Below are 27268 nucleotides of genomic sequence, written 5' to 3'. Positions count from 1 at the left end.
CCCTCCCATAAACGTTTCAAGGTATCCAACTGATTTTCTGGAAACGTTACATTTTGAAATGGCATGATTACATTCTGTGATAATGCGTCACCATGAGTATGTTGCATGTTCTCTGACCATTGACGGACAATTTCTTGGTCTTGCTCTCTCCACTCTTGGGTAGGAACCTTACTGGAACTCATGCTTTAATTTACTGTCAATATTAATGATTTAAGACTTAGTTCAATTTTGGTAAAATTGAAAGAAAATAAATTTAAAGGGAAAGTTGCGAAACTCTTTTTTTTATTGTTGTAAAAAAAACGATTATTAAGTGAGAGAATGTATGAGACTCTTTTAAACAAATCACTTTATTAACACCAACAGAAACAAACTAAACAAAAAAAAATAATAAATAGCAGAAATCTGATGCTAAAATGAGTGTAAAGTTAATGCCTACACAACCTAGAGGGAAGCGGCCCCCAAATCTTCCATACGCTTGCGCGGTATGGTCAACTTGAGTGGAGAATTTCATGCGCCTGCACGGGAACCGAAATTCCACGAAGGTCACACTACTCAGTCCCCGATCTAATCTTAAAGGTAAAGCCCGGGTAGGAGGCTTGTGTATTTGTGCGAGATGCATATGATGCCAAACCAAACTAATAAATAAAAAAAAAACAAAGCGAACAAGAAAGGAAAAAAATATATAATAAGATAATAAATGACAAAAATAATGGCTTGACTATCTAAAGGTCCCCAGTGGAGTCGCCAAGCTGTCGCAACGTCATCGCGACGCGGAGCGGCCGACGTCATCCCCTGACGGGTCTCTTTTGAGATTCGGGTTTGGAGTCGCCACCAATCATCTACGAGGTGTGATTGGTCACCTATTTTTAAAAAGTTGGTCTACGAAAACAGAATTTTGGTTCGGGAGTTGACTGAGTGTAGGGAAGGTGTTAGCACCCTACGACACCCGTTCGAAAACGGTACCATATTTTGCCAATAATTATCCTATTATACATTGGTCCAAAAAGAAAAATATTTTTGTGTTTGATTTTTAAATGTCCCAAATTTATTGGTTCATATTTTATGATAAAATATGAACCAACAAGCATGAGTGGCGCAAAAACCATTAGAAAAACAAATTATCACCTCGAGAATATTGGAAAGATCCAATTTCTGTCATTGGGATTTTCAAAATAATTATTTAGTAGAAAAGAAAAATTAATAAATAAAAAATAATTTTAGCGTAGGGGCCATCAAGACTTAAACTTGTGATGTGAGAGTCCATATACAAATTTCTAATCAATGTGCCAACATACTAAGATATTACTTAATATTTTATATAAATGTTTTAAGATTTGAAATCTTATAAAAACGAAATTTTTTTTTTAAATTAAAAAAAACATTTTATCTAAAATAGTTGTTTGGTAAAATAATGATATAAAAAATAATATTAATTTAGGCAAGAAAAGACTCGAACCTTAAACGTGTGAATTACTCCTAAGTAACATACCACTATGCCAACACCATATGATACAACTTAGTATTAATTCTTATCATACAAATCTTTATTTAAAAAAATGTTAAAAAAAATAAAACTAAAAAAATAAAACTAAAACGAAAAATAATAATAATAATAATATAAAAAAAATTTATTTTATTTTAGATTTGAAATTCCTCCAACAAACTTCCTTAAAACAAAAAAAAAATTTAAAACAAACTTGTTTTTAAAATAAAAAAAAATTATATTTAAAACAAACTTATTTTAAAAATAATCAAATCATATTTCTTATTTTAAAAATAATCAAATCATGTTTAAAACAAACTTATTTTAAAAATAATCAAATCATATTTAAACAAATCTATTTTAAAATATATCAAATCATATTTAAACAAATTTATTTTAAAATATATCAAATCATATTTAAACAAATCTATTTTAAAATATACCAAATCATATTTAAACAAATTTATTTTAATATATATATATATATATATATATCAAATTTAAAACAAGCTTATTTAAAACAAATAAAAAAAATCAAATCATTTCTAAAACAACCATTTTCTATACCACCTACTGCAGTGAGGAAATTCTGGGCGTGCCCACGGGTCTGAAACCGTGAAGGAGCACTCGAGGTCGGATTCAGGCGGTCGGTGATCCGTGTAGAACTTTGCGCTGGACTACTGTGGTGCAGGTTGGTCTGAACTTGTGATCACCGGGGGACGTGTGTAGTCTGTGTATCGTCGGGGTTGCCGGCCTGGGTGAAGAGTAAGAGAAGGTGATGGTAGAGAGAAAGAAGGAAGTGAATTCTTCTCTGTATGGGTTCTCTCTCCCTTCCTCCTTGCAGCCCTCCTTAAATACACCTAAAACTAAACTAACGATAAAAAAGAAAAAGGGGAAGAGAAGAGAGAAAAAGAGGGAGGAGAAGAAGGGGACGGGATACAGGTGTGAAAGGAAAAAATCAAAGGGGAGAAAAACTGTTTTTTTTTTTATCTTAAAATCAATTTAAAAAAAATCAATTATTTTAAAATAAAATCTAATTTTAAAACTTAATTTGATTCAATTAAAACTTTACATTAAATTTTATAATAAAGTAAATTATGTTATTTTAAACTAAATCAATAAACATAAAAAAAATAATAATAATAAATAAATCAGTAATAAATTTTTAAAAAAAAAACGAAAGCGAGTCGGACCAAATACGGTGTCTACACTGGGTATGCAAAAAGAATTGTATCATGTAAGGAAAATACTAAAATAAAAAAAAAGAAGGAGAGTTTTGACACAACCTGCCCCGACCCAGATCACCGTATCCAACCTAGGACATGACGTGCCAATAGCAGATTCCAATGTAATCTGGGGCGGGTCGTGTCAAGTTTGTTTGTTTTTTTTTCTCTTGTTTATAAATATGTTGAAGGAGAAGAAAGAACTACTATTTTTTTTTCCATGAAACTAAGAATAAAGATAAGGTAAGAGAGAATATATAGCTTCTTTTGCATAATGAGTGGCATAAGGAATGCCATCTTTTCTAATATTTTGCTCAATTCTTCTGTATGTGTCCATTAGAACTTCACAGTACACTTTCATGTATTTTGGAAGTTGGTCAATGCAATTATCATCCCACCTAAAAAGTGGTAACAAAATGTAAACTTAACTTGTAATTCAAGAGATATACTATAGACCAAGCAATAGTTCTAGTAAGTTAGATTTGATACCGATTAAAATTTATACGCCGTTTAATTACTAATACTTTCTTTATGGTTAAATTACAAATTAATATCGCTGTATATGTTGAATATTATATTTATTTATAACTCAAAAAAATTTTAACAAAATTATATTACACCCCTACTTTAGATTGTACTTATGTTTACATTATTAACAAACTACATGACATCCTCATTATCTTTGGACACGTTGTATCATTGTTTCATTAGTAGTAACAATAATATGGATTAAATAGAAACATGATCCAAGCTGTTCGAAAACCTAATTTAAACTTTCTAAAATTTAGAAACTAAATAAATATAATGTTTAAAATACCATAGACTAAAAACTAAAAAGTAGTTTTCTTTCATGATAATTCCGTAAAGTGTTTTTAAAAAATCAAAGTATGAACCAAAGAAAAGCCGAAATTTGGCAGAGATTTAAAAAGGCCCTTCTGATTATGATAGAGCTCGATTTTCAAAATATAAAATTATTATCAAACAAAATCTTCAACGAGGTGAGGGAACCGAACCTCTCGATTGCATGAATGAAGAGTTGAAGTTCTTCAAATGTACCACGTAGATCGAATATATCATCCAAGACTGAAGTAATGACCACAATTTTGGATAAAATTATTCGACCAAGAGAGTATTTAGGCTCAAAGTATGTTCCCAATGCCCAAGTATAGCATTCCACGCATCTGTCTCTTGCAAAACACAGCTTTTCCACCAACTTCAACTCTTTCCACCACTTGAGGCAACACATTCTATAAGTAAAATTTAAGTAGAATAATTGTTTGGAAATTGATTTCAAGTCTTTTTTTTTTTTTTTTTCTAGAATCAAAGTTCTGTTCAAGATCTGTTTGGATAACTGTTCTTGCAAAAATTGGAATTATATAAAGTCTGACTTTGTGAGATAACAGAACGCATAAGTCATTCCATTTTCAAAAATAGTTTTGAAAACAAAAACATAAAACCATTTTGAAATTAGTATTATTGTTCAACAGTCAGACGAAGGATTGGTTCGCTAGTCATTTTCGAGCTATTTATGTTGGGTTTGTAAGGAGTGCAAACAAAATCCTATATTGGCTAGGGAAGAGGGTGGTGATCCATGGTATATAAAAGAAGACAATTATCTCTATTGGTACGAGATATTTTGTGTGAAGCTATAAGCAAAGCTGTAAAGGTTTTATTCAAAGCGGACAATATCATACTAGGGTAACATGAACTGTGTTAAGTTCTTTTATCTCTATCTCTTATTCTTTTAGGACCGATTGATTTATATTTTTATTCCATCAATTTATGGATTAAAAAGGTAGATGGTTTTTTTTTTTTTTACTTCTAAAACCAAAGCTTACCATACCTTTGGAATCACTATTTATAATCTCTAAGATTTTGGGAGAAAATAATTACTTTAATTATTTTAAAATATAGGTATGAGAAAAAAAAACAACTTAAAAACAATCCTGGGCTCGTATAAACAATGATATTTCAAGTGCATACAATAAAAAATCATAATAAGAAAAAAAAATTGTAATAACAAAAACACAAAAAGGTTAAATCACTTTCAGGGCAGTGGATTTAATCCATATACTTTAAAAAGACAATTTTCGCAAATCGAAACTTGCCTTATTGTTAAGGCACCATCTTCGATTAGAAGATTGTGAGTTTGAATTTTCATCGCATGTTGTATTAAAAAAAAATCCTTTTCAATTTGGTGTATATTAATTAAATCTTTATATTAACTTACTATTTACTATTTACTAAAGGCTTGGACTTTCTCAAAATTAGCAATATGTCATATGTTGTAATCATTAAATAATACACTCATGGGTGCCATAAAACACTAAACTAACGGGAGTCAACAATAAAGATCTATTAAAAGTAAAATTGAAAGTTCACATAGTTATCAAAAAGAAAGAAAAAAAGGTTGAGTTGACATTATATCAATAAAATATCATTAGTGCAAATATAGTATTAATAAAAAAATTATTTAAAAAGAGCGAAATATGTATTTGTTGATTTTCAATATACTTCTATGAATTTCTTGATTTGTATGATTTTTGAATGAATATTCAATGAACATCAATATTTTCAATGTCATTTCTAAAAAACATTGTCGTTCAACATATATCAACATTTAAGATTTAAATAAAGATTAAATAAACACACCTCTAAAAGTTTAGGAATCAAATTATTTGTAACTTAACCAAGCATAGAAGCTATACGTATGCATATGTAATTTAAAATATCGGGAAAGAAAAAAAAAAGCTCGAAAGAAAGCTAAAAGATATCGAGATGACCTTCACCTTGAGATTTCATGAAGTTCTTTCTGGTAAAGCTTTTGCAAGATGTTAAAATCAAGTTTGGCCATGGAAAGCAAGGCAGGGTGATGCAATGGATCTTCCTCGTAGAAAGATATGTAACTTCTTGCTGCAAGCCTAGGCATGGCTTTGAAGACTGGCCATTTTAATGCATGCCTCACTTGAGCTCCAAACCCACAGCTCCCTTCATGGCTTCCATTATTAATGGCTGCTTCTAAGTTTATGGTGCTGAAAGTGAGGGCTCGTTCGAGCACGTCTTCTCCATGCATCCTCATATGAGACGCTTCGTATAAGCTTAACATTCCTCGTACCTCATTTGCAAGTGATTCCTTGAAATTTCCTTCATCATTGGTAAACTTGTCGAAGATCTCTGTTTCCAAGGCCTTTTTGTTAATGAGATATATATTAACATTAATTTATGGAGTTCATCATTTAATTTATGGAGTTCATCTTAGAAGGAGGTTATTTATATTATAAACTCTTGTTAATTTGATCCCTTATTTTTTCAGATCAGATGCTCGTTTAAGATTTTGAGCTCTGATACCATCAATATTCATGAATTCCACCTCAAAACCAATATGACAATGAGATGAGTAGCCGACTTAATATTATAAACTATTATTAGGTCTTTATCTTTTCAATGTGTATTCCTTAACAATATAAACCCTAGGCTTAAATCTTAATTTGGCTGGTAAATTTTTAGATTTGTTCCATTTTGGCCCTTAAACTTTCAAAATATATATTTCAATCCCTAAACTTTTAGGGAAAAAAAAAGAAAAATCATTTTAGTTATTCATGGTGTTTAGTCCCATGCTCAAAATTTCTAAAGCACTCACAAGTTTAAAGTGTTTTAGAATAAGCTCTGTAATTAGTGTTGTTCTTCGAAAAATAAATAAATAAATAAACAATAATAATAATAGAAAAATGTTTCACTTAAAAAGTATTAATCTCAAACTCACTCCCACGCACAACCAAGTCCAAACTTTAGTATATATAACTAATAAATCTGTCTACTTTAAAAAATTTTATTTCTAATGTTATTAAAACTATTTAAAATTTACACAATACTCCGAAACGAAATTTTAATTTAGACAAAAGAAAATTATAAACTTTAATGATAAATAAGTGAGAGCTTACCACATGAAATAGAGTATCTTTGTTGTCTAAGCAAGTGAAACTTTAGGGCAACAATGTGAAGATCTTTTTGGCTTTCATTGCTAACGAAACTATAATTTTTATAAACATGATCGAGCGCTTCATTGATTTCGGTGTCAAAATGATAAGCGATTCCCAACCGTTGGATTGAATCAATCAAGCTTAGTTGTTGGGAAGATTTCTCAACATAACTAAACAACAATTTTCTCACTTCCTCCTCTAGTGCTTCAACTTTTTCCTCAATATTATCTTCTATTTCCTGAAAAAGAAAAAAAAAAAGAAAAAACAACATAAATTTGGGTTGAAGCAAGATTTTCAATTTTAAATTTAAACTTTCATTTTATTAAATTAAATCTTAATTTAAATAACTGGTGAAATTAATACATTTTTTTTTAAGATTGATACTAACAAACCAATAAATTACATTAAATATAACCAACAAAATACTCAAAATTAATCAACCCATGAAATACCCAAGTTCAAGCGTGAAGATATCCAAACCTAACCACAAAACATATAAAATACTTAAAATCTTTTTTTTTTCTCTTTGAAGAATAAAATACTTAATCTTAATTACAAATATCAAACAAAAGAATGGTGATAGCTAGTTACAAATCTTTAAAAAATAATAATAGTATGATTGGATTCGATAAAATTTAAAGTTATATTGTTTAAATTGAATAAAGCATCATTCAACCCAAAAGTTTAAGTTGATGGGTTGGGAACACAGGACCTCCCGTTCTAATACATATTAAGGATGAATAAACTACCACTCAACCCAATAGCTTAAGCTTACAAGTTAGGACAACTTATTCGTATATTATTGGATATCTAACACAACCCAATCAATGTATAGATTATATATTAAGGAGAAGGAACGATTTACTATACCGTGGAACGAAAAGTGCCAGAAAGAAAATAATCTCCCCATATATTTGGTGGGAAGTTTGCTGATCGACGAGTATCACCGTTGATGGGTGATGAACTTTTTTGAGGAATAAGTAGATATGAAACTTGAGAGTCCATTTTATTGGAGATTTGGAGAACGAGGTTTTTGTTTTGTTTTGTTTTTTTTTTTTTTAAATTTTAGAACAACTTTGGTTGACAAAGAAAGAGCTCCATGAGCTTCAAATTTATAGATACAAGGAAAATTACATGTATTCTAATTTAGATTGAATTCAAATCATCTTTTTACATTATTTACTAGCTAACATTTTTACTTTGATATTGAGCTAACTAAGATAGGGTAGGTTTCAACAAAGAGATTTAATTACGATTACGATTGATTTTTTAGGAGTGATTTAGGATCTGTTTGGAATGAATTTAGAATTAGTGATTTTAGTAGAAGATATTTAATAATAATTAATTTTGGAATAGTTATTTTAACATTTGGTTCCATGCTTTTTGGAGTGATTTTTATATAATTAAAAACGATTTTGAATGATTAATATTTAAAGTTTAAAGTGAGGATTTGATAAAATTTTGGGAGAGAAGTTAGTGGCAAACAAAAATCTTATAGAAAAATTTTAGGGTGTGAGAGACAAAAACTTTAGACAAAATAAACTTAGAAAAAGATTGGAACTAAAAATTTGGAGAGATTAAAAAAAATTAGACGAAAATAAGAGAAGATAAATAAAATTAGAGATTGACAAAAATTTTAGAAAAGAAAATATATATATATATATATATATATATATTAAAATTCAAGGTGAATAGAAAGACAATTTCAAAAAATTTAAACAATAGCAATTTTAAAAATTAAATTTTTTTTTTTATCAATTTTGATCAAAAATCACTTGGAGAATCACCCTTGAAATGATTGACTGGAAATGACTTAAGATGAGTTTAGATTTTTTTCAAAATCACTTAGAAATCATTGACAAATATTATATTTTAAAATAAAAGTGAATTTGACATTAGTAAAAATGATTCAGTCATGTCAAAATCACTCCCAAACCTATTTATAACTAAATGTATTTATTTCTCTCTTTGTTTTTCAAAGGAAAATACCATTGTTTCATCCTATATCATCAAGCAATCCTACGTATTAAATATGTAGGGTTTTTTTTTTTTTTGATAAAATATTAAATATGTAGGTTACACGTATATATATCTATGAGAGTACGAATTTAAGTGCTTCTACGTGACTTTTCTTCCTTCTATTTATTCTTCTTTTCCTATTTTGAAAACTATTTTGTTTTCGATTAAGTTTTGAAAAATTGACAATTCATTGTTTAAAAAAAAAATACATGCTTTTTCATTTCTCTTTTTAAATTGTTTTCCTTCTATTTTGACTCTTCTTCATTTTTCATTATGTATTTGTCTTTTCATTTCCTTATCTTATTCTTTTTTACGTTTCATTTAGTGTTTGGAATTGGTAGAAAATGATTTTCAATTTCAAGATTTAAAATTATGGAAATGATTTCCAATTTCTGATTTTATTTAGAACAAAATTTATTCTAAATCATTGAAACTAAAATTAATTTGTTGTTTGGATGTTTGAAAAGAAAGTATAAGATTTGCCTATAATATTTTGTTATTTGAAATATCTCAAGCAGTAATTTCAATGATGAAAAAATGAAATAATTTAATCAAATCAACCCAACAAAATTAAAACTTGCAATAATGTCATATTTATTTTAAAAAATAAACTTAAAAAAATTGTAAAAGGCTTGATTCAAATATATTAATTAAAAAAACAACAACAGAGTTAAAAGTTAAATGATGGGATTGCTTGATATATATATATTTTTTTTCTAATAAATGTTTTGGTGTGGGAAGAGATTCTAATAATTTCAGCTTTTTCTTTTCTTTTCCTTTTGTTTTGTCTGGCTTGGAAAATATAGTACTCCTCCAGAAATGCAAATAAAAAAAATTAAATTGTTATTTATCTCCTAAGAGAATTGAATAAATATTAAAACTAAAAAGGAAAAGAGAAAAAACTTACCAAAAACACCTATGAAGATCTCTTTTCACCACAATTTAGCAGAATATATATATATATATATATATATATATATAATTAAGGAGGAAAAAGAAAAATAAAAAAGAAGAAAAATCTACCTAAAAACCATAAACAAAATCTAAAAAATATTTAAATACAAGGAAAATTCATAACAAAATAGAAATCTAACCTGGAGTTTACTTGGATGATGATGCAAAAACTCTATTTTAGAGATTTAGATTATAGTTATTAAAATAAGAAAACTACAAAATTACTAACTTTCTGCTTGATAATCGTAGAAGAAGGTGCTTGATGATAGTAGAAGAGAGTGCTTGATGATGGTAAAAGAGAGGTTGTACGGTGTAGGTAGGTAAAATGATAAGCAAAATTAAATATATATTTTCCCATAAAAAATAGGACAAAATAGGAATTTGTTACATTTTAAAACTAAACTCCTCACAAAATCTCAGCTATTTAGAACGGAAAGTAATTAAATCAAAAACAGAATTTGAAATAGATTTCAATTTTTTTTAATTATCCAAACACTGAAAATGATTTTAAGATTTTGAAAACCCTCCAAATCAGAGGTTACAGACGGGTTAATTATCTTCGGCTTTCTATTTCCTTTTTCTTCTAATCTCCTATTCCAATTCTTCTTCTACTAACAATTCTTTATAATCCAAACCCAATTCTACCAAAATTTTTCGCATACTAGTTCGCAGAGAAATCTTTTCTTGTATGACTCGGAATCTCTAGTTCTTTAGTATTTACTCCTATAGTCAAAGACACTCGGGCCCACCCCTAAGACTTAGACTCAAGAGACTTGGTGCATATCAACTTCCATGACTTGATAGATCGTCCTGCTCAACTTTTAAGTACTTTCTATTCAACTTGAAGATTCACCCACAATTTCTGAAATAAGTATAAGACTCACACCAATCATTCTTGTGCAGTTTCTCGTCTCCGATGATTTCTCTCTCACACAGCTAGGTTTTTTTACCATGATACCACTTGTTAAGGACAATGGACTCAGTTCCATATTTACACAATGGTATGATATTGTCCGCTTTTGACATAACCCTCACGACTTTGTTTTTTGTTTCATGCAAAACGCTCGTACCAAAGGAGATAATTGTCCTCATCCATATACCATGGATCACTCTCTTCCCTAACCAATATAGGACTTTGTTTGCAAACAATGCAACCACAACAATTAGATTAGGTTCAAATAGTCTCACCTTTAACTATCATGGGTTGGCTTATTGGTCAAAAGAACTAAGGTAAATCAAAATGATTTAGAGTGAATGAGTTCAACCCCCATAATGACCACCTACCTAAACATTAATTTCATGTTTCCATTGAAACAACCTACCTGCCACGTGACAGAACCAAGAGACTCGCTCTATACACAGATATACAATTTTGATTTCCTGGTCTCAAGAGCGATATCTCAAACTATTACTTTGTCCGATCAAAATTTGGCAGAAACACTCTCAACCGTGGGATGACATTATTATCAAAGCTTCATTAATGGGTCATCTAAATATGTGTTATTATATAATTATTGACTATCCACCGTAGCTCTAAATTAGAGTGCTTTTTTGTAATCTTATTTATATACTCATCTATCAATGAAGTAATCATTTTTCTAAAACTAAATTATCTAAACCCACGCCAAGTTACACAAGCTTAGTAAGCAAGATCTGAATTAAATTAGATTGATTTTTTTTTAATCTAAATATCTTCTAGTATATCATATATTGTATGCATTTCCGACTAATTCTATCTTATTTAGACGGTTTATAAAATAGGGTTTGAACTCATTCTCTTAAAATTTCTTTATTTATTTATTTTTTTTCGACACATTCTAAGAGGTTACTAGGTCAATCAATGTTAGCGTTATAATAACAAACTTAAAACTTCTATTATATGGACTTTTCATACTTGGTTGTAATGTAAAAACTTCTTCTTCTTCTTTTGTTTTGGTTAAAATACTATTTTGGTTTCTATAGTCTTAGCCTTGGTTAATTTTAGTTCTTGTGTTTGAAAATTTTTATTTTCGTCTCTGTACTTTTAACTTTGGCTCATTTTAGTCCCTGTACTTTGAAAATGTTTATTTTGATCCCTGTACTTTTAAAAAATATTCATTACAGTAACTTTTTGTAAAATTTTAACACAAATTTTACACCTAACAAAAACTCTTTAGTATAAAGTAATATTTATATTCTAAGAAATATATTGAATGTAACGTTGTATTAAAGTTTTGATAGAAAAAATGAGTTTAAGAATAAAATTAAGGGACCAAAATGCTCACTATTTAAAATTACATGGACCAAAATGAACATTTTGAAAGTACATGAATTAAAATGAACCAAAGTATATGAATAATTTGATCTTATTATATGCAACTTCGTTACATTTTAGAATTTATAGGTATAAAGAATCTCTTCGAAATGTGTATAATATTATTAAATATATTTCATGATAGTTATGAAAGCGTCATATATAAACTCTTCGTGGCATTGCAAGCCTTTATTAAACACAAATTGTGATTAAAAAAATTGTCATATATAAGATTTTTGTGATAGTTGAATTTGTCATACAAAGGTATTCATGATGATTAAAAATTGTCAATATAAAGATTTTCATGACATTTATTACTTCTAATATTGATCGTTAAAACTATCACTATAAAAAAATTTTTTGGTTGGAGATATATGCCAATTAACACTAAGCTATGCTCACTTTGGCCATTATTACGTTTATTTTGACGTTTATAAACATTGTTAAAAAAAGATTATGTCAATTATAAACTATCGTAAAAAAATATTTCGTGACAATTATAAACTATCGTTAAAAAGCATTTCATGACAATTATAAACTATCGTCATTAAATTTTTGTTGATAGGAGAACAAAATCTTTGATTGTTTGAGTGACATTTATAAACTGTCATCAGATGAGTTTTTTTATGACATTTTTTAATTGTGGTAAAAGATCCATTCGTGACAAATTATAACTATCATTGTAAATGTACAAATGAAAACTGTCACGTTCTCCTTTTCCTCGATGGCTTAATCTATATGGCATTTATAATTATCACGAATTATGTTAATGACAGTTTTTAACTGTCGTTGAAGCTCGAATTTGTAGTAGTGAGATAAGTTTTGACATCTTTTGACTACAACATTGCTTTACAAGGGAGACCATCCAAGAGAAGCCCACTGAGTTATACAATTTCCTTCCTATGACTTTAAGACTGCTTACAAGAGTTTCTGCTGTGTAATTTTATTTCTATTCAATTTTTACCCTTCCTCGAACATGTTAATTAGGGGTATTTTCATCTTTTTGTTATGGGGTTGATGATGTGGCATTTAAGGTTTAGTTGAGTTATCTAAAGCCTTGCCATTAGGTTGTTCAGAAGATAGATCAATTTCGATGATGAATTAACCATCAAGCTCTTTTCTTTTCAAGTTTAGCGGAAGTTTTCCTTGAACCTTTGTAATTTCATGTTTGTTTGAGTTGCATACCAAGAATATTCAAGAGTGAGATTGGTCACTAGCTTGTGGAGTGTTCGATTATTAGGCCAAGGACTTATTCTTTGTCTCGAGAGCGTTAATCTTAAGGCAGTCCGTGTCTAACCTAAACCTTAAGGTTGAAATCAAATTCGACTTGGAGGTTTGGGTGTTTGTGAATTAGTGGTTCATATACCCAAATGACTCTTAATTCCAATTGGCTAGGATTTTCATGTCACAATGAAGGTGGAAATCCAAACTTACCAATATTTTGGTCGAATATAGGTACCTTAACCAGTTGACCTATGCTTAAGTTGGCTACAATATCAAACATAAAATTAAACAAGTATTTCTTTAGAAATAAAAAATGAAATGAGTATGCAATTATTATTATTTTTTTAGTACTAACATGTGGGAATGTGAAGCGAATCCACAACCTCTTGCTTTGAGATATATGTCAATTACTATTGAGTGGTATGTTTTGGCAAATTCACAATTAATCAAAAAGCAAATTTGTAAAAAGAACAAAACAAATAACTTATTACAAATAAGTAAATAAACTATTAATAATATAAACCATTAATTTGACTAAGTCGTTAAACGTAATTAATCAATTATAAATGAATTCAAAAAAAATTAATCAATTATAAATAATTAATTAGTTGACTTTTGTTGCAATAGTTATTGAAACCTACTCTCTATCCTTCAGTAATTAACATGCAAACTATAGAAAACTCTCAGTACTTTTTTTTAATACAATATGGACAGAGATTTAAACTCACGGTCCATTAACGGGAGAGAAATGTTTTAACCAGTTGAACTATGTTCAAATTTACCAAAATATAAATGTTAAACTAACACTAATGTGATGTATTGTCGTGAGTATAGTTTAATTGGTCATGATATTATTTACATAGGTTGGCGGTTTGAATTTTCCCCTTTTTAAAACTAAAAATGTGGTGGGTTAGGATAAGAGATCTTTCCGTAATTAATGTATGAATATATGGTCTACTTTGAACATAAACTCTCATATGTCTTTGATTTTTATTCCACTAAAAAAGACTCATATAATTGAAGATAGTTGCATTCTTGATTCCATGATTTTTTCCTTGTCTAGTCAATGTAGAACTTTGGTTGCATTCCTAAACAATCATTCTCTTGAATGAAAGACCATTGAGCCCCCCTTAAAATATCACTCCTTAGTATAAAATTGGCTTCCATGACAGTATGAACAGTAAAAAAGTTTGGGGAGAAAAAACTGTCACAAATTGGGGGGCGCATTTTTTGTGGGAAAAAAAGCTTTGCGGATTTTTTAAAATTGAAAGTTAAAACGAAAACTGGAATTTTTTTTTTATTATTCAACGACAATGAAAAATTGTCACAAAATGGTGTGAGTGCAATTTTAGAGGGAAAAACGGAGATTTATGAATTTTTCCAATTTTTATCACTTTTTTTATAACTGTCACGAAATGTCATAATTATTTTTGTTGATGTAGAAATTTGACCTCTGTGAATCTCGCCAAATTTGCACCAATCTACTGAAATTAAGGCAATCGACAAGACTTGCAAAACATAATAGCACTAAAACCGACGTGGTTCTTGCCATATGATGCTTAAGTTAGCATTTGGAGTTGTTGTGTATGGATAGTGGAAGATTAGACTTACCTCTGGGGCTTCCTTTGCCTCTCTATTTATAAGGGTTTTAACCCTAATTCCTTGAGGAATTACGAAGATTTAATCCTAGGTCTTTAGGAGATGTCGTCTCGCTCAAGTCATACACATCATGAGGGATACAGCTATTGTCATCGGGCCTAGGGCTGCTTGGTGGGGTTGATACCGAGCCCAAGTCGGCACCGAGCCCGGGTCGGTCGAGGTGCCTTGGGCTTGTTTGGTCTTAACCTATTGGCTCAGGTTGTTGGTCGTTCGAACATCCGACTCGTTGCTTTGTTGGGTTCTATTTATTTAGCCCATAACAATTTTTAAACATTTACATATTATCTATAACATTTTTAATTGTCACAGAAGGTCATAATTGTTTTTCAAACCATGATTTATGACAATTTTTAAGTGTCACAAAAGGTCATAATTATTTTTCAACTAATCATTTATGACATTTTTTAATTGTCACGAAAAGTCATTGTTCTCTAAACCTTTCCCTATCCTTTATGAACTTCACATTCCTTCCAACTCGTATATTTTGTCCTACAAATACTTCAGAAAGTAGTAGTTCTATCTCACATTTGTTAACTTCGCACAGGGATTTTACACAAATCACATGACTTTTCTCATTTTCAAAACTCTCTATCTATTTATTTACTTTGAATTTTGTGGATATTTATTAAATTTTTATGCGTTGTGTGGTTATTGTTCAATCAATTCTCTTTGTGTGCGCCTCATGTTTTCAAGTTAGACTCAGTTCAACTTTTAATTTATCTCTTGAAATCTTTTGTGGCAAATTTTGAGTTATGAACACATTTACTACGTTAAGAGTTTGGCTCTACTACATTAGCTCTCTCTGCATTAAGAATTTGACTCTACCTTAGGACAACTTCTCTCGGCCTATCCAATAGAGCTCAACACGGATCTACACTCTGAGGGTTCTACCAACCTAGTTAAATTTGAGACATGGACTTTGATGCCCCACTTGATAGGACAATGTTCTTGATCTCAACATTTCTACGATGATGTGATATTTTTTACTTTGTGCGTAAGAGCCCTCAAGATTTTGTTTTTTGTTTCAAAAAAAAAAATTAAAAAAAACCTTGTACCAATAGAGCTGATAGTTGTCGTTGCTTATATACACATGATATTTTTCTAGCCAATGTGAAACTTTGGTCACATTCTCAACATTAACTTTGTTGGAGTGATGCTAATTCTAAAATCATATGTTAATAGTCTCCACGATGGTATGATATTGTCCGCTTTAGGCATAACCTTCATAGCTTTGAATTTAGTTTCACCCAAAAGGTCTCATACCAATGGAGATAATTGTCCTCTCTTATATACTCATCATCATTCCCTTCCTTAGCCAACGTGGGATTTTGTTTGCATTCACTTAACAACCCAACAAATGGAGCCTCTATATATAACACATAAAAGAATGCATGCCTCAAATGATTATGAAAATTTTGATTTATATATGGGGAGAAGGTGCTCGAATGTTACGTAAGTAGGAATCATCACCCGATTACGAAATTATCTCATACTAGGAATCATCATCCAATTACGAAATTATCTCATACAACAATCATGAAAGATGTCCCTAATGGATAGCTTGGGTGGCTTGAAGTCTCAAGGAATAACCTTCTGAATATATGTTCATGAAAACTTGTTATTGCTTATCTGATATATTTTTAACATAATTTTTAATTACTTTTGTCTTTTAAAATTATATTAAAATAATACATAGAGGTTTTGTCTTTCTGAATTGAAAGAAATGAAAGTTTTCCTTATAATTTGTTGGAATTAATTTGTATGCCTATAAAATCTTTCTAATCAATTGACAATTGGCAGTTAACTGTGATAATGTACCCAATTACAATACTTTAGCTTCAAGATTCAATTCATTTACTCTCGCGTTTGAGATATTAATAGATATTTTATCTACTAAACTATATTTTAAATTGGTGAACTATATTTAAGCCAGCTACAAAATCTTTTTATCCTGGGTAATATATATATTTATTTATTTTGAATCTAGGGTTGGTTCCTATCTTTTAAAAATGTGATATCTTAACTTTTTAACTAGTTGAGGATAAAGATGACAAAGAAAATTTTAGATAGTAGATTAAAATACTATTTTAATTTTGTGCTTATAACTTTAGTTCATTTTGGTCCCTCTAATTCTAAAATGTCAATTTTTGGTTACTATTTTTCAAACTTTGGTTCATTTTAGTTCTCTGCTTTCAAAACATTCGTTTTAAAAAGTAAAAAATTTGGTTTCTATTCGTAAAATTCTGACACAAATTTTATACAAAGTGGAAACCCTTTAATATTATGAATACGTTTAAAAAAATATATTCGGTATAATATTGTGTTAAAATTGTGTGGAAAAGAATGAGATAAAAAGTAAATGCCACGAAAAAACAATATCTTTTTAAAAGTATTGAATCAAATCAAGCAAAAATACACGAATTAAAATGGATCAAAATTGAAACTATAGGATAAAAGTGAATATTTTATTATTTTTTTTATACAACATGTTGGGGAGGGGATTCGAACTCACAACCTTTCGATGAGAGGTATATGCTCGCTTTGTCAAAAATGAATATTTTAAACAGGTACCAAATTTTGATTGGGGGCAAATATTAAATTCAAGGGCATCAATTCTGTGGTTTTTTCGTAAATATTTTGGCCCATTTCTCTGATCTGGGAAGAACTCAAAACGAGGAACAGACGACGATTTAGGAGTTCGAAAGAGGGAAAGGCACCGAAATATGGCAGGGAGACTCAGCAATTTTGGCTCAAGGATCCTCGGCGGCGATGGCGTTGTTACTCGTTCAATCGCTTCATCTCTCCGACTTCGCTCCGGCATGGGCCTCCCCGTCGGCAAACACATCGTCCCCGATAAACCCGTAAGCCTAATCGCTAAATTTCCTCGCGAAATCAGTATCATTTGACTCAAATTTTGTGGGATTTCTTATTACTTTTTGCCCTTCTCAGCTTCATGTGAACGACGAACTGGTTTGGGACAATGGGACTAATTTGCCCGAGCCCTGTATTGATCGCATTGCGGATACGGTTGGGAAGGTAGGTGTATCGGTTCTTCTGAGGATTCTGTATTTTAATTCCTCCTCCAATTTGTATCTTTATCTTGTTGTTGTTGATGTTCTTCTCTCTTGTTCAGTACGAAGCCCTGGCTTGGTTATGTGGGGGCTTGGGATTTTTTGCATCTCTGGGATTTTTGGCTGTGTGGAACGATAAAGCCTCTAAGATACCATTTGTAAGTTTACTGAACTGGACTTATTTTGCGGATCTCTTGTGCTCCGTTCTCTGTTAGATTTATCTGAAATCCCAGGTGCATAGGTGGGTGACTGTTGAGAACAGGGGAAAATCTTTCATTCATCATTGTGCATATTGTGAAATATGATGGTGCACAATCCAGTGCGAACTGTGAAGGTCTCTTTTTCCATGAAATCATATTGTGTTTATTCCTTAGGTTTAGGGTTGGAAACATGGGTGGAGCTAGAAAAATAACTCTTGAGAAGGCTAACTTATAATATGATAGAACAAATTTTTAGATCAATTTTATCCTATGGCTCTGGAGGCTCTCTCTCTGAGAGTATCTGTTTACCATGGCTAGTAATATGAGGTTTTAATGGCCATAGTAGCAGGTCAAAAGAGCTTGTTATTTCACACAATTATTTGGATTTTTGACCCCCGCCTGATTCGAGGCACTCTTACTGATGTGCATACCTTGTTTGATAATTGGACTGTTATTCTCCCTTCTTTATTCAAGCAATGAGGTCTTGGGAGAGTACTAGAGAAAAGTGGAGTACGTTAGAGGAATTAGATGCAGGAAAGAAAAGGGAAGTAGGAGTGAATAGAAGTCTTATGCTTCCTTCCTCATTTTTAGTCGAGTCCAAGTCTTTTAGTTTTGGTGTAAGATATGGTTGGAAGAGTGAAGGTTGAGAAATTTGGAAGAATAATATCATAGTTATCAATTCAGTTGGTTTTGGCAGTTTGCATTAGAGATCACTTAGGATTTTTATTGGGTAGTCCAAGGAATAACATATTTTTTTGTCAGTTAAGATGTGATTATGTTTTGTGGATGTAGAAGGCTATCAACAAAAGCGGAGCAGTGGTAGAGATTTGTAAAATAAATTGAAACGGTGGAAAAGGAAGTTCCTATTTTTTCTAGAAGGAAGGAACTTGGTAGGTTGGGAAGGGTTTTAGGATTTGGTTTGTAGTTTTCTGAAGAAGGAAAAAGGAGTCTAGTAGCCTACAATTATAACAATCAAATCTTGGGACGTGGTGAGATTAAAAGAGTTCCAAATAAGGAAGGAGTGTGGTATAAAGGAACAAAGGAAGGAAAAAAGATGAAAGAAGGGAGTGGAAATCGCTGATTCAATATCAAGTTGGGGAAGAAATGATAATCACTACCAAATGTTGTTTCATCTTGAAGCTTTGGAGAATGAAGGAGATGATCAATGGGAATTCTGTGCAAAGTCCTATTAGTGCAGAAATTGCGCCATTAAAATGTTCAGTTTGAGAGTTGCCAAATGGTTTATGTGCCTATGTTGGGTGGATGGAGGCAAAAGATTTTGTGGTGAAGTTTGAAATATGGAAAGAAGACTCATGGGAAAGCAAAAGTTATACCTTTATTATAGAGTATGGATTAAAGCGAGAGGTTTACCAATCAATATGTGGAAGGAGGAAGTATTTAACCATTGGAGACAAGTGTGGGGGATTCCTATGTTGTGCAAAGAAAACAGTTAACATTGATTGGAGATTTGGAAGAAGTTCAAAAATATTATTGCGGTTCATCCCTTGTGAGTTCAAAGATCTTCATTCCGATTCTATTGATGATCCTTTGCTTGGCTTGTAACCTTAGGAGGATTAACATTTAACACCTTTGATTTATCTAGAGAGTCTCTTCTTTTCCCAAATTGGTGTATATTGTATAGTCTCTTTGCTTGGCTTTTCTTTTGCTTCAAATGTGTGAGGTTGTTATTGGTAGACACTTGGTATTATGATGGTCTAGGGTGTTAAATAACTGAAAGATAAGCTTAAGCTAATAGGTGGCCAGCTACCTAGGATTTAATATCCTACGAGTTTCCTTGTCAACCAAATGTAATAGGGTTAGGTAGTTGACCCGTGATTAGTTGAGGTGTGCGCAAGTTGACATTGACACACGGATATAAAAAAATAATAATAAAAAATAATTGGGAATAACGTTACAAGGTTCGAACACATGATCTTCTGCTCTAATACTATGTTGAATTGTACTGTTTAACGCAATTTAATGCCTCTTGCATTCATAATCAAAGCTTTCTTTTTAACTTCCATCACCTTTGATTATTAAATATTAATAGTTGGAGCTTTCTTTTGTAATTTGTCTTTTTTGTTTTCAGTTTGGTCTATGTTAGTTTGCCTTTATAGTCTCATTCCTCTTATTATAAAAAAAGGGAAAACTTGATCCCCTCATAGAAAAGATGATGCTTCATTAGCATTAGAAAAAAAACTTCTTATGGTCCACTGCAATGCAGTGACCCCATAGCATCAGTGAAGATACATAAGAGTCTGGCGTAGTACTAAATGGAAGGATTGTGTACGCCTTCCCAATGTTTTAAAAGGCTTTTGAGGCTTACGCCTTGAGGCTCGCCTCGAGGCAAGGCTCTAACTTTTAGCCTCAAGTCTTACGCCTTCTTTGGACTATAAGAGGCTTACGCCTCGCATAGAAGAGGCTTACGCCTCTTTGAAAACGCACTGAGGCTTAAAGTATACGTCTCGTGTAATGATTACAAGAATACTATTAATTTTTCCAATTCCTAAAAAATATCAAGGTTTTTTTTGTATGGAATCCTAAGCAGGAGTTGTAACAATTCAATCTATTACTACTTTTACTACCTAGACTTTAAAAATATTGAAAGACAACAATTTATAGAATAAGTAAGTTCTATTGGTGATAATAGTAGTGATGTTATGATGTTTTTTTAGAATTTTTTTTGAGTGACAAGTAACAAGTGGATATTTTGATAATTTTATATAACTATTATGTTTGGTAATACTTGACCACACAAATTTAGGATTTGTTTAATTCTTTTAATTAAAATTGAGGCTTACGCCTCATACCGCCTTGAGGCTTACGCCTCGCCTTTTCAAGAGAAAAAGCCTCGAGGCCGCCTTTAGCCTTTTAAAACGTTGCGCCTTCCTTGACAGATGCACTAGAATTGACATGAGGACACCTTTCTTTGTTCCCCAGCTTAATGAGCTCACTAGCAAATTGGGCCTCCTTTTCTTTTCGGCCAATATAATCTTCTCTGAAAAATAAGCCTGATTTAAAATATTCATCCTAACAGTAAGTACACACGTTCTCTTGGAAGCTAATGGAGAGAGCGACTCTTGGGTTGAAACATCTCACCTGCTTGCTAGAATACCCTCAAGCATATCAACTATTGGGTTTAACTTGGCCTATCTGTCTTAGACATCAAAATCAACTTTTGAAAGAGAGATGAAAAAGGAAGGTTGTAGCATAACTAAGATAATGAGAACATAAAGCATTTTTAGCTGGAGATGTAAAAAGTTGAAAACAACGACATCTTTGGTGATCGAGAAAACCAAATCTGGAATTGAACCCACCACCAACCAACTCTACCCCCTCCAACCAGGAATGCACGAAATAAGAGAGAATCTGATGAGGGAGGCATCTTTGTTGAGATTTTTTTTTACCTGTATCCATTTTGTCCCAAAAATAAAATATTCTTTGACCAACAAACCTCAGCATAGATCCCCACCATTGCACTAACCCTCTACAGAGTGAAGCCAACTCCGTCACCACATTTTGTGATCTCAAATGGAGGGGGACATCTATAGCAATGATGCCGCCTCTAGAAATTTCTAGATTGCAAACTTCAGCCACCAGCTTTGTGCCCCATAACTGCATTGACATAGGGAAACCATCCACCCATTGTGAATACTTACACTAGGAGGGGCAGGATGGGAATTTCTCATAGCAGTTAGTTATGGGGAGGGGTGGTACGGATGTAAGGGGGGAGTTATATGAAAGGATCCCCTTGGGATTAGGGTAGTCAGTTTTTTGCTTTAGTAAAGGAATAGCACTAGCTATTGGGAGAGACTCCAGCCCTCTCGGATTGGCTGGCGGTTGTAAGCCTTAGGGCAACTTTACTTTTGAATATCAAGAATTTGTAAGGACTACCTTACAGCCCTCGCCATGTCTGAAAAAGGTTTGATAACTGTAGCCACTCGGCCCACTCCCAAGGAATTTTGCAAATCGAGCTTGATTCCAACCCACACTCTCTCTCCAATTCAGCTTGGCCAATGGCCACCAACACTCTAACTTGAAAAGAGAACACGGTGGTCACCAATGCAACTTTGGATAAATCAAAAGAAAAATTAACCTCAAACTTGACCAAGATGATTCCGTTCTGTTCTTGCGTTTGATGTCCCTTGAAACCATCAAGGGGAAAGAGGGTTTCTGCAGGTGCAACCTGTATCTCAAAAAGTACGAAATTTGCAAGTTGAGTTGGTTTAATTTGTTCGAACAGCATGTATTGGTTGGTTTGATTTCATAAAATATAAAATAAAAAGTTAGTGTATTGATCTCATTTTTATAGACTTTGTCGGTTTCAGTCGGATTTGTTCGATTTTGGTTGGTTTGTTGGCTTGGTCAGTCCAGTTGGTTCAATTCTTAGAAATTCAGTTTTGGCATCTCTTTCTCTCTCTCCCTCCCTAAATGAAAAAACTGTGCGAATTGACCTTCTATACCCTTATCAAGAAATTTTATTGAATAGCTTAAAAAGGCACTTTCATTAAGAGGAATGAAGTTACAAGAAGTTCCATACAGAGCACAGGCCAACAGAAACACTTGAGCCATTAGAAAATAATTACAGGAAAGTGGCCATGGTAAAAAAACCTAGCTGTGTGGTAGGAATACAACCTAGCTGTGTGGTAGGAATACTCGGGGCCCGAACAAGAGTGATTGGTAAGCCTAATAGTCAAAAAAATTAAGGAAAGTGCTTTTTGTGATCAATGATCACAAGGAAAGGTAAATAATAAAAAAGAAAAAGAAAAAGAGAACACATAAAGGCAAAAGCCCAAACAGAGGAATTAAATTGTGAGCAATATTCCAGACATCCTCCTAATCACCTTTATTTTTTTTTTCTTTTTCAGGATAAGAAACTGAACTTACATTGATGAAAGAATCCCATACAAAGAAAGAGCAATGAGATATCCCCACAGATGTAATGGGTTACAAAAAAAACTCTCAATTAGCAACAGCCGACAATATGCATAAGATCATGATTACAAAAAACACTAGAGAGAGTGCACCAAGCGGAGGCAAAGATTTTTGCAAGATCCCATAGTTTCTCAAGACTAGATTCTGCCTATTTAAAAACTCTCTGGTTTCTCCCGAACCAGAGTCTCCAAAGATTGGCTGTCACGACATTGGATCACAAAATAAGTGCTTGACTGTTGAAAGGAGAGCCTTCCAAAAGCTGGGAAATGGCGGTTTCACAACCTTGTAGGAAACACCAGCCTAAGCCAAAAGAATTAAGGAGCTTGGATCAACTAGTAGGCACAAAGGGGTATTGGAAAAATGGGTGATGTCGACTCACCAAATTACTTTTACAGATCAGATGTCCCCGAAGGGACAAATTACTTTTACACATGATGTACCAGCTAGAGGAAACTAGCAGATTAGGGAGCTGCCTTTGGATCCTATTGCAAGTGTTTCAGTTCTTTCTCGAATAAATATCCAATAGAAAACTTTCAGCTTCTTGGCCTTCCAAATCACACTGATTAGGGATTTGATGACGAGCCGCCATTCTCCCATTGAGGTAGGGGGTGAAAGAGCCCACTGTTAAGGAGCCACTGCTGTGGATTATTCACCGTCTATAGTCTTCCTGGGTGCTATGGGCTGGTAGTGGCTAATTAGGTTAGGCTTTGGAGTCTAATATATGGTAGTGACTAATCAGGAGGAATACGACTAATGGTGAACTCCTTTCATTTAGCTACATTGTGTAGTTTTGGGAAGGTAGATTTGAGAGGGCCACTACCTGTTTTTTAGGAGACTAAGCACTCTTATTTTTTTCAAGCCAAAGTTTTCATAGAATTACCAAAAAACTATCCTGTAAAAAAAAAAAAAAAAAAAAAATCCTCTATTGCAAAATGGGGAATTAAGAATTGCTTCCATTGGAATTTTAAAGATATCTCAAGAGAGGTGGCTCGACCAGTCAAAAACCTTAAAGAAACTCTGCCAATTTGGGATATCCCAATGAAGGAGCATCCTTGTAATATATGATTCAGACTCTCGCTCTTATGTTTGCATATAACAAACCACAGTGGCCCTAACATAAAACGATAAAATCTCTAGATAGTTTCATAGGGGCATTAATCCTCCCATAAGAGACAAACCAAAGAACTCAACTTCTTAGGAATGTAAGCTTTCCATAGCTTTGTGAAAAAGGAGAAGGAGATGGGTATAGTGTGGGGCAAGCCATTCCTCCAAACAAAGATTCGACTGAGAAAAGATCTGAAGGTTCAAGAGTTTAAACCTGTTTACCTTCATGGATGGGTTAAGCTAACTCCCGAACCTAGGATAAAATGAGAGATGGGTAGTTCTTTGCAAGAGAAAGGTTAAATAGGAAATAGTTCACCAAGGGGCCTATCACCATTTGAAACAAACAACTGTCTGTCGATGCCGGATTATCTACATCCTTTTGGGCGAGGAAGAACTAAGAAGAGTTCAACTTAGAATGATAGGCTATCAAACTCTCGTGATGTATGCAGTGGAATGATGATACCCCTTTCTGTTTGGACAACATTAAAAGGAGAATGTAGGCCAACTATAATCTTCTCTTCTTCCAGAAATATTTGGACCAGCAACTTCCATAGCCTTCTGCGAAGATATTTGTCCTGTCTAAAGATTTGGACCACCCCTTTCTCTCGAATCATGACCTTCCTTCCGTTCCCTCTACTACTTAAAAAAGGAACACTGATGTGTTATCTTTGCAACCAGGCCACTACTCCCAAATGCTCGCATGGTGACAAAATGTGAGGGGGAATTCTTCCACCAGAGCGCATGATATACTTTTGATTAATCTCTCTGACATGCATCAAATAATTCAAAATGTTCTTGTTATGGTTGTTGCTTTGTATTCTTAAAGGTGGTTTCAATTCAGTACTTTTACTTTGATATTTGCATAGAAACCAATCTGTAGGCCATCTTCCCAGTGATATGACTAAACATACTGAGAAAAAGCACACTTAGGCTATATTTGAAAAGAATGAAAAGTTGTGACATATTTGAAAATACATATTAAATTTATGCTAGGAGATTTCTCATTTATTTACTGTTCTTAAGATTATTGATATTAGCTCAACCCTTCTTTTATTCAGGCCCCAAAAGTGTATCCTTATGACAACCTAAGAGTTGAGCTTGGCGGAGAACCAGAATCGTAGGTAGACCTCACGATGAACGACCGTTCCATTTTGGTACTGTTTCTTCAGATACAAGTCCTTGTTGAATTGTAAGCGTTTGGAATTTTCTATGCATCAAAATAATGGATGTTGTTGCCTGTGCTGAAATCTCTTTTTGGCACTGTGTAAATCACTTCTATATTTTGATTCTTATGATGAGATTCTCAAGACTTTTTGCCATCAATGCTGAATAATATTTCAATAGGTGTTACCATTTTGAGATTGGATGAGAAATCTTATTTAATTCAATCACTCTTCAAATGAACTCTATTGTTTGATAACGTGTCGATTTCTCGTTTCGTTTGTCTTTCACATGTGATTTTAGTTTATATTAATCATCTTTATCGGTAATTTGGAGATTTTTTGATCTTCTGTTTAAACGTCAGAAATGAAATGGAAGTTGGAGTTCATAAAGTTTTCCTGTTCAGAAAATGGTTTTAAATATTAAACTTAAAAAATAATGGTTTTGAACATGTTCACATATTTAAAGAATTATGCTATGTTATCTTTGTAAAAGAAAAAAGGAAAATGTGAAAGCTATTTGTGCTGTACCTTTGAACTATTTTGATCATTTAAAAACTATGTTATGTTTAAAGAAAAGAAAAGAAAATTTCTAAAACTCAATTACTTAAAAAAGATTTGATCACAAACCCAATTTTGTTATAAACTTGCTTGAGTAAATTAAAACTTTACAAGTTCTTAATTCGGGTAAAACTTCAACTTTTTATTTATATTAAAAAAATATCTTAATATAAATGAATTACCTATGTATATATCTATTTTAATATCTAATATTTTAATACAACCATGATCAGGATTTTAAAAGACTTTTGATCCTAAACCATTTAGGGGCCCTTCGTTTCGTGGGAATCCAAGATTCCCATGAGACGGACATCTAAATTCTCACGTTTGTTTTGCAGTAATGTAAGATACATGAGTATCCCGAGTATCCTAAGATGTCCATACGGGAGGCATCTTACGAGTTTTGGATGCCCTTTTGAAACATGAGTTTCAGAGATTCCCAGGTCGAGGGCACCCACTTTTTACATTTTTGCCCTCCATTTTTTCTCCATATATTTTCTTTCATCAATTTTTTGAAATTTTTCCTAAAAGATTTCTTTATTTTTATTTTATAATTAAAATAAATTAATATAACCATAGTTTAACTTTATGCTATTAAGTATATTTGTACATTAGATTTACATGTAAAATTAACTACAATTAAATTATATAATATATCCATTTATTTTTAATATTGTGAAGGAATTACATTATTAATAATATTTATTATCATAAATATATAATTGTAAAGCAACATTTTTTTTACAGCCAACACGATATTTTTCCTCTTAAAAAAAATATATAATGTTTTGATAGGATAAATAAATTTTACCCAAATTATATAATTGTCTTTTTAGAAAACGATTAAAGTTGAAAATGAAACTTATATTAAATTAATAATGAATTAATTTGTTTTACAAAATAACATATAAAAAATAAAATAAAAGAAGTAAAAAAACATAAAAAGAAATAAAAATATTAAATTAATTCAAATAAATTTATTATATTAGATGAATTTATAAATTATATAAATATTTGTGAGGGTATTTTTGGAACATTCTATAAATTTAACACATTCCTAAGAATAAATCCTGCAAAACAAACCTCGCTATCTAAATATTCCCGGATATTTTAAAAAATATTCATACAAAACAAAGGTGGTTATCTGAAGATGTCGGACATCTAACATTCGGGACATCTGAAATTCCGGGCATCTCTACATGCCGGTTATCTACATTTCCGAAAAACAAACGGCACCTTAGGGTGAAAATCACTTTCATTTCTATTGATTATGTTTGGCAAATTAAAAAATTGATTTTAAGCTATTAATCTGAGTTAAATCAATATTATTTTTAAAGTTCTAGCTAAATTTAAACATGACAATAGTTTCCGAATGTCCATTTCTGGGTTTTGAGATTTTGTC

General features: G+C 31.8%; 2 protein-coding genes across 2 annotated transcripts; one reads left to right on the top strand and one right to left on the bottom strand.

The window, feature by feature from the left end:
* Positions 1–2932: 2932 nt before the first annotated feature.
* LOC111021373 ((-)-germacrene D synthase-like) lies at positions 2933–7691 on the bottom strand. Its single transcript, XM_022298320.1, has 5 exons — positions 7557–7691; positions 6648–6924; positions 5496–5880; positions 3720–3953; positions 2933–3104 (listed from the first exon to the last, which is right to left on the bottom strand). The coding sequence occupies exons 1-5, from the start codon at positions 7689–7691 to the stop codon at positions 2933–2935; spliced, it is 1203 nt and encodes a 400-aa protein (XP_022154012.1).
* A 9769-nt stretch (positions 7692–17460) lies between these two features.
* LOC111021384 (NADH dehydrogenase ubiquinone 1 beta subcomplex subunit) lies at positions 17461–25488 on the top strand. Its single transcript, XM_022298336.2, has 4 exons — positions 17461–17696; positions 17785–17871; positions 17969–18064; positions 25204–25488. Exons 1-4 carry the CDS (start codon positions 17559–17561, stop codon positions 25264–25266), a joined length of 384 nt encoding a protein of 127 aa, XP_022154028.1. The 5' UTR covers positions 17461–17558; the 3' UTR covers positions 25267–25488.
* Positions 25489–27268: the final 1780 nt, after the last annotated feature.

Source organism: Momordica charantia (genome assembly GCF_013281855.1).
Source record: "Momordica charantia cultivar OHB3-1 chromosome 10 unlocalized genomic scaffold, Mcharantia_2.0 BLBB01000010.1, whole genome shotgun sequence".
Lineage (NCBI taxonomy): Eukaryota > Viridiplantae > Streptophyta > Magnoliopsida > Cucurbitales > Cucurbitaceae > Momordica > Momordica charantia.
This window is presented reverse-complemented; position numbering and strand designations above follow the sequence as displayed.

What these genes read in the sequence shown, in the direction of transcription:
- LOC111021373 (XM_022298320.1), bottom strand. Translation starts at nt 7,691, where the DNA reads ATGGACTCTCAAGTTTCATATCTACTTATTCCTCAAAAAAGTTCATCA. An exon ending in CTGGCACTTTTCGTTCCACG is followed by an intron (nt 6,925 to 7,556) that starts GTATAGTAAATC and finishes TTTCTTTTTCAG; the next exon opens with GAAATAGAAGATAATATTGA. An exon ending in AAGATACTCTATTTCATGTG is followed by an intron (nt 5,881 to 6,647) that starts GTAAGCTCTCAC and finishes CCTTGGAAACAG; the next exon opens with AGATCTTCGACAAGTTTACC.
- LOC111021384 (XM_022298336.2), top strand. Translation starts at nt 17,559, where the DNA reads ATGGCAGGGAGACTCAGCAATTTTGGCTCAAGGATCCTCGGCGGCGAT. An exon ending in ACATCGTCCCCGATAAACCC is followed by an intron (nt 17,697 to 17,784) that starts GTAAGCCTAATC and finishes TGCCCTTCTCAG; the next exon opens with CTTCATGTGAACGACGAACT. An exon ending in AAGCCTCTAAGATACCATTT is followed by an intron (nt 18,065 to 25,203) that starts GTAAGTTTACTG and finishes TCTTTTATTCAG; the next exon opens with GCCCCAAAAGTGTATCCTTA.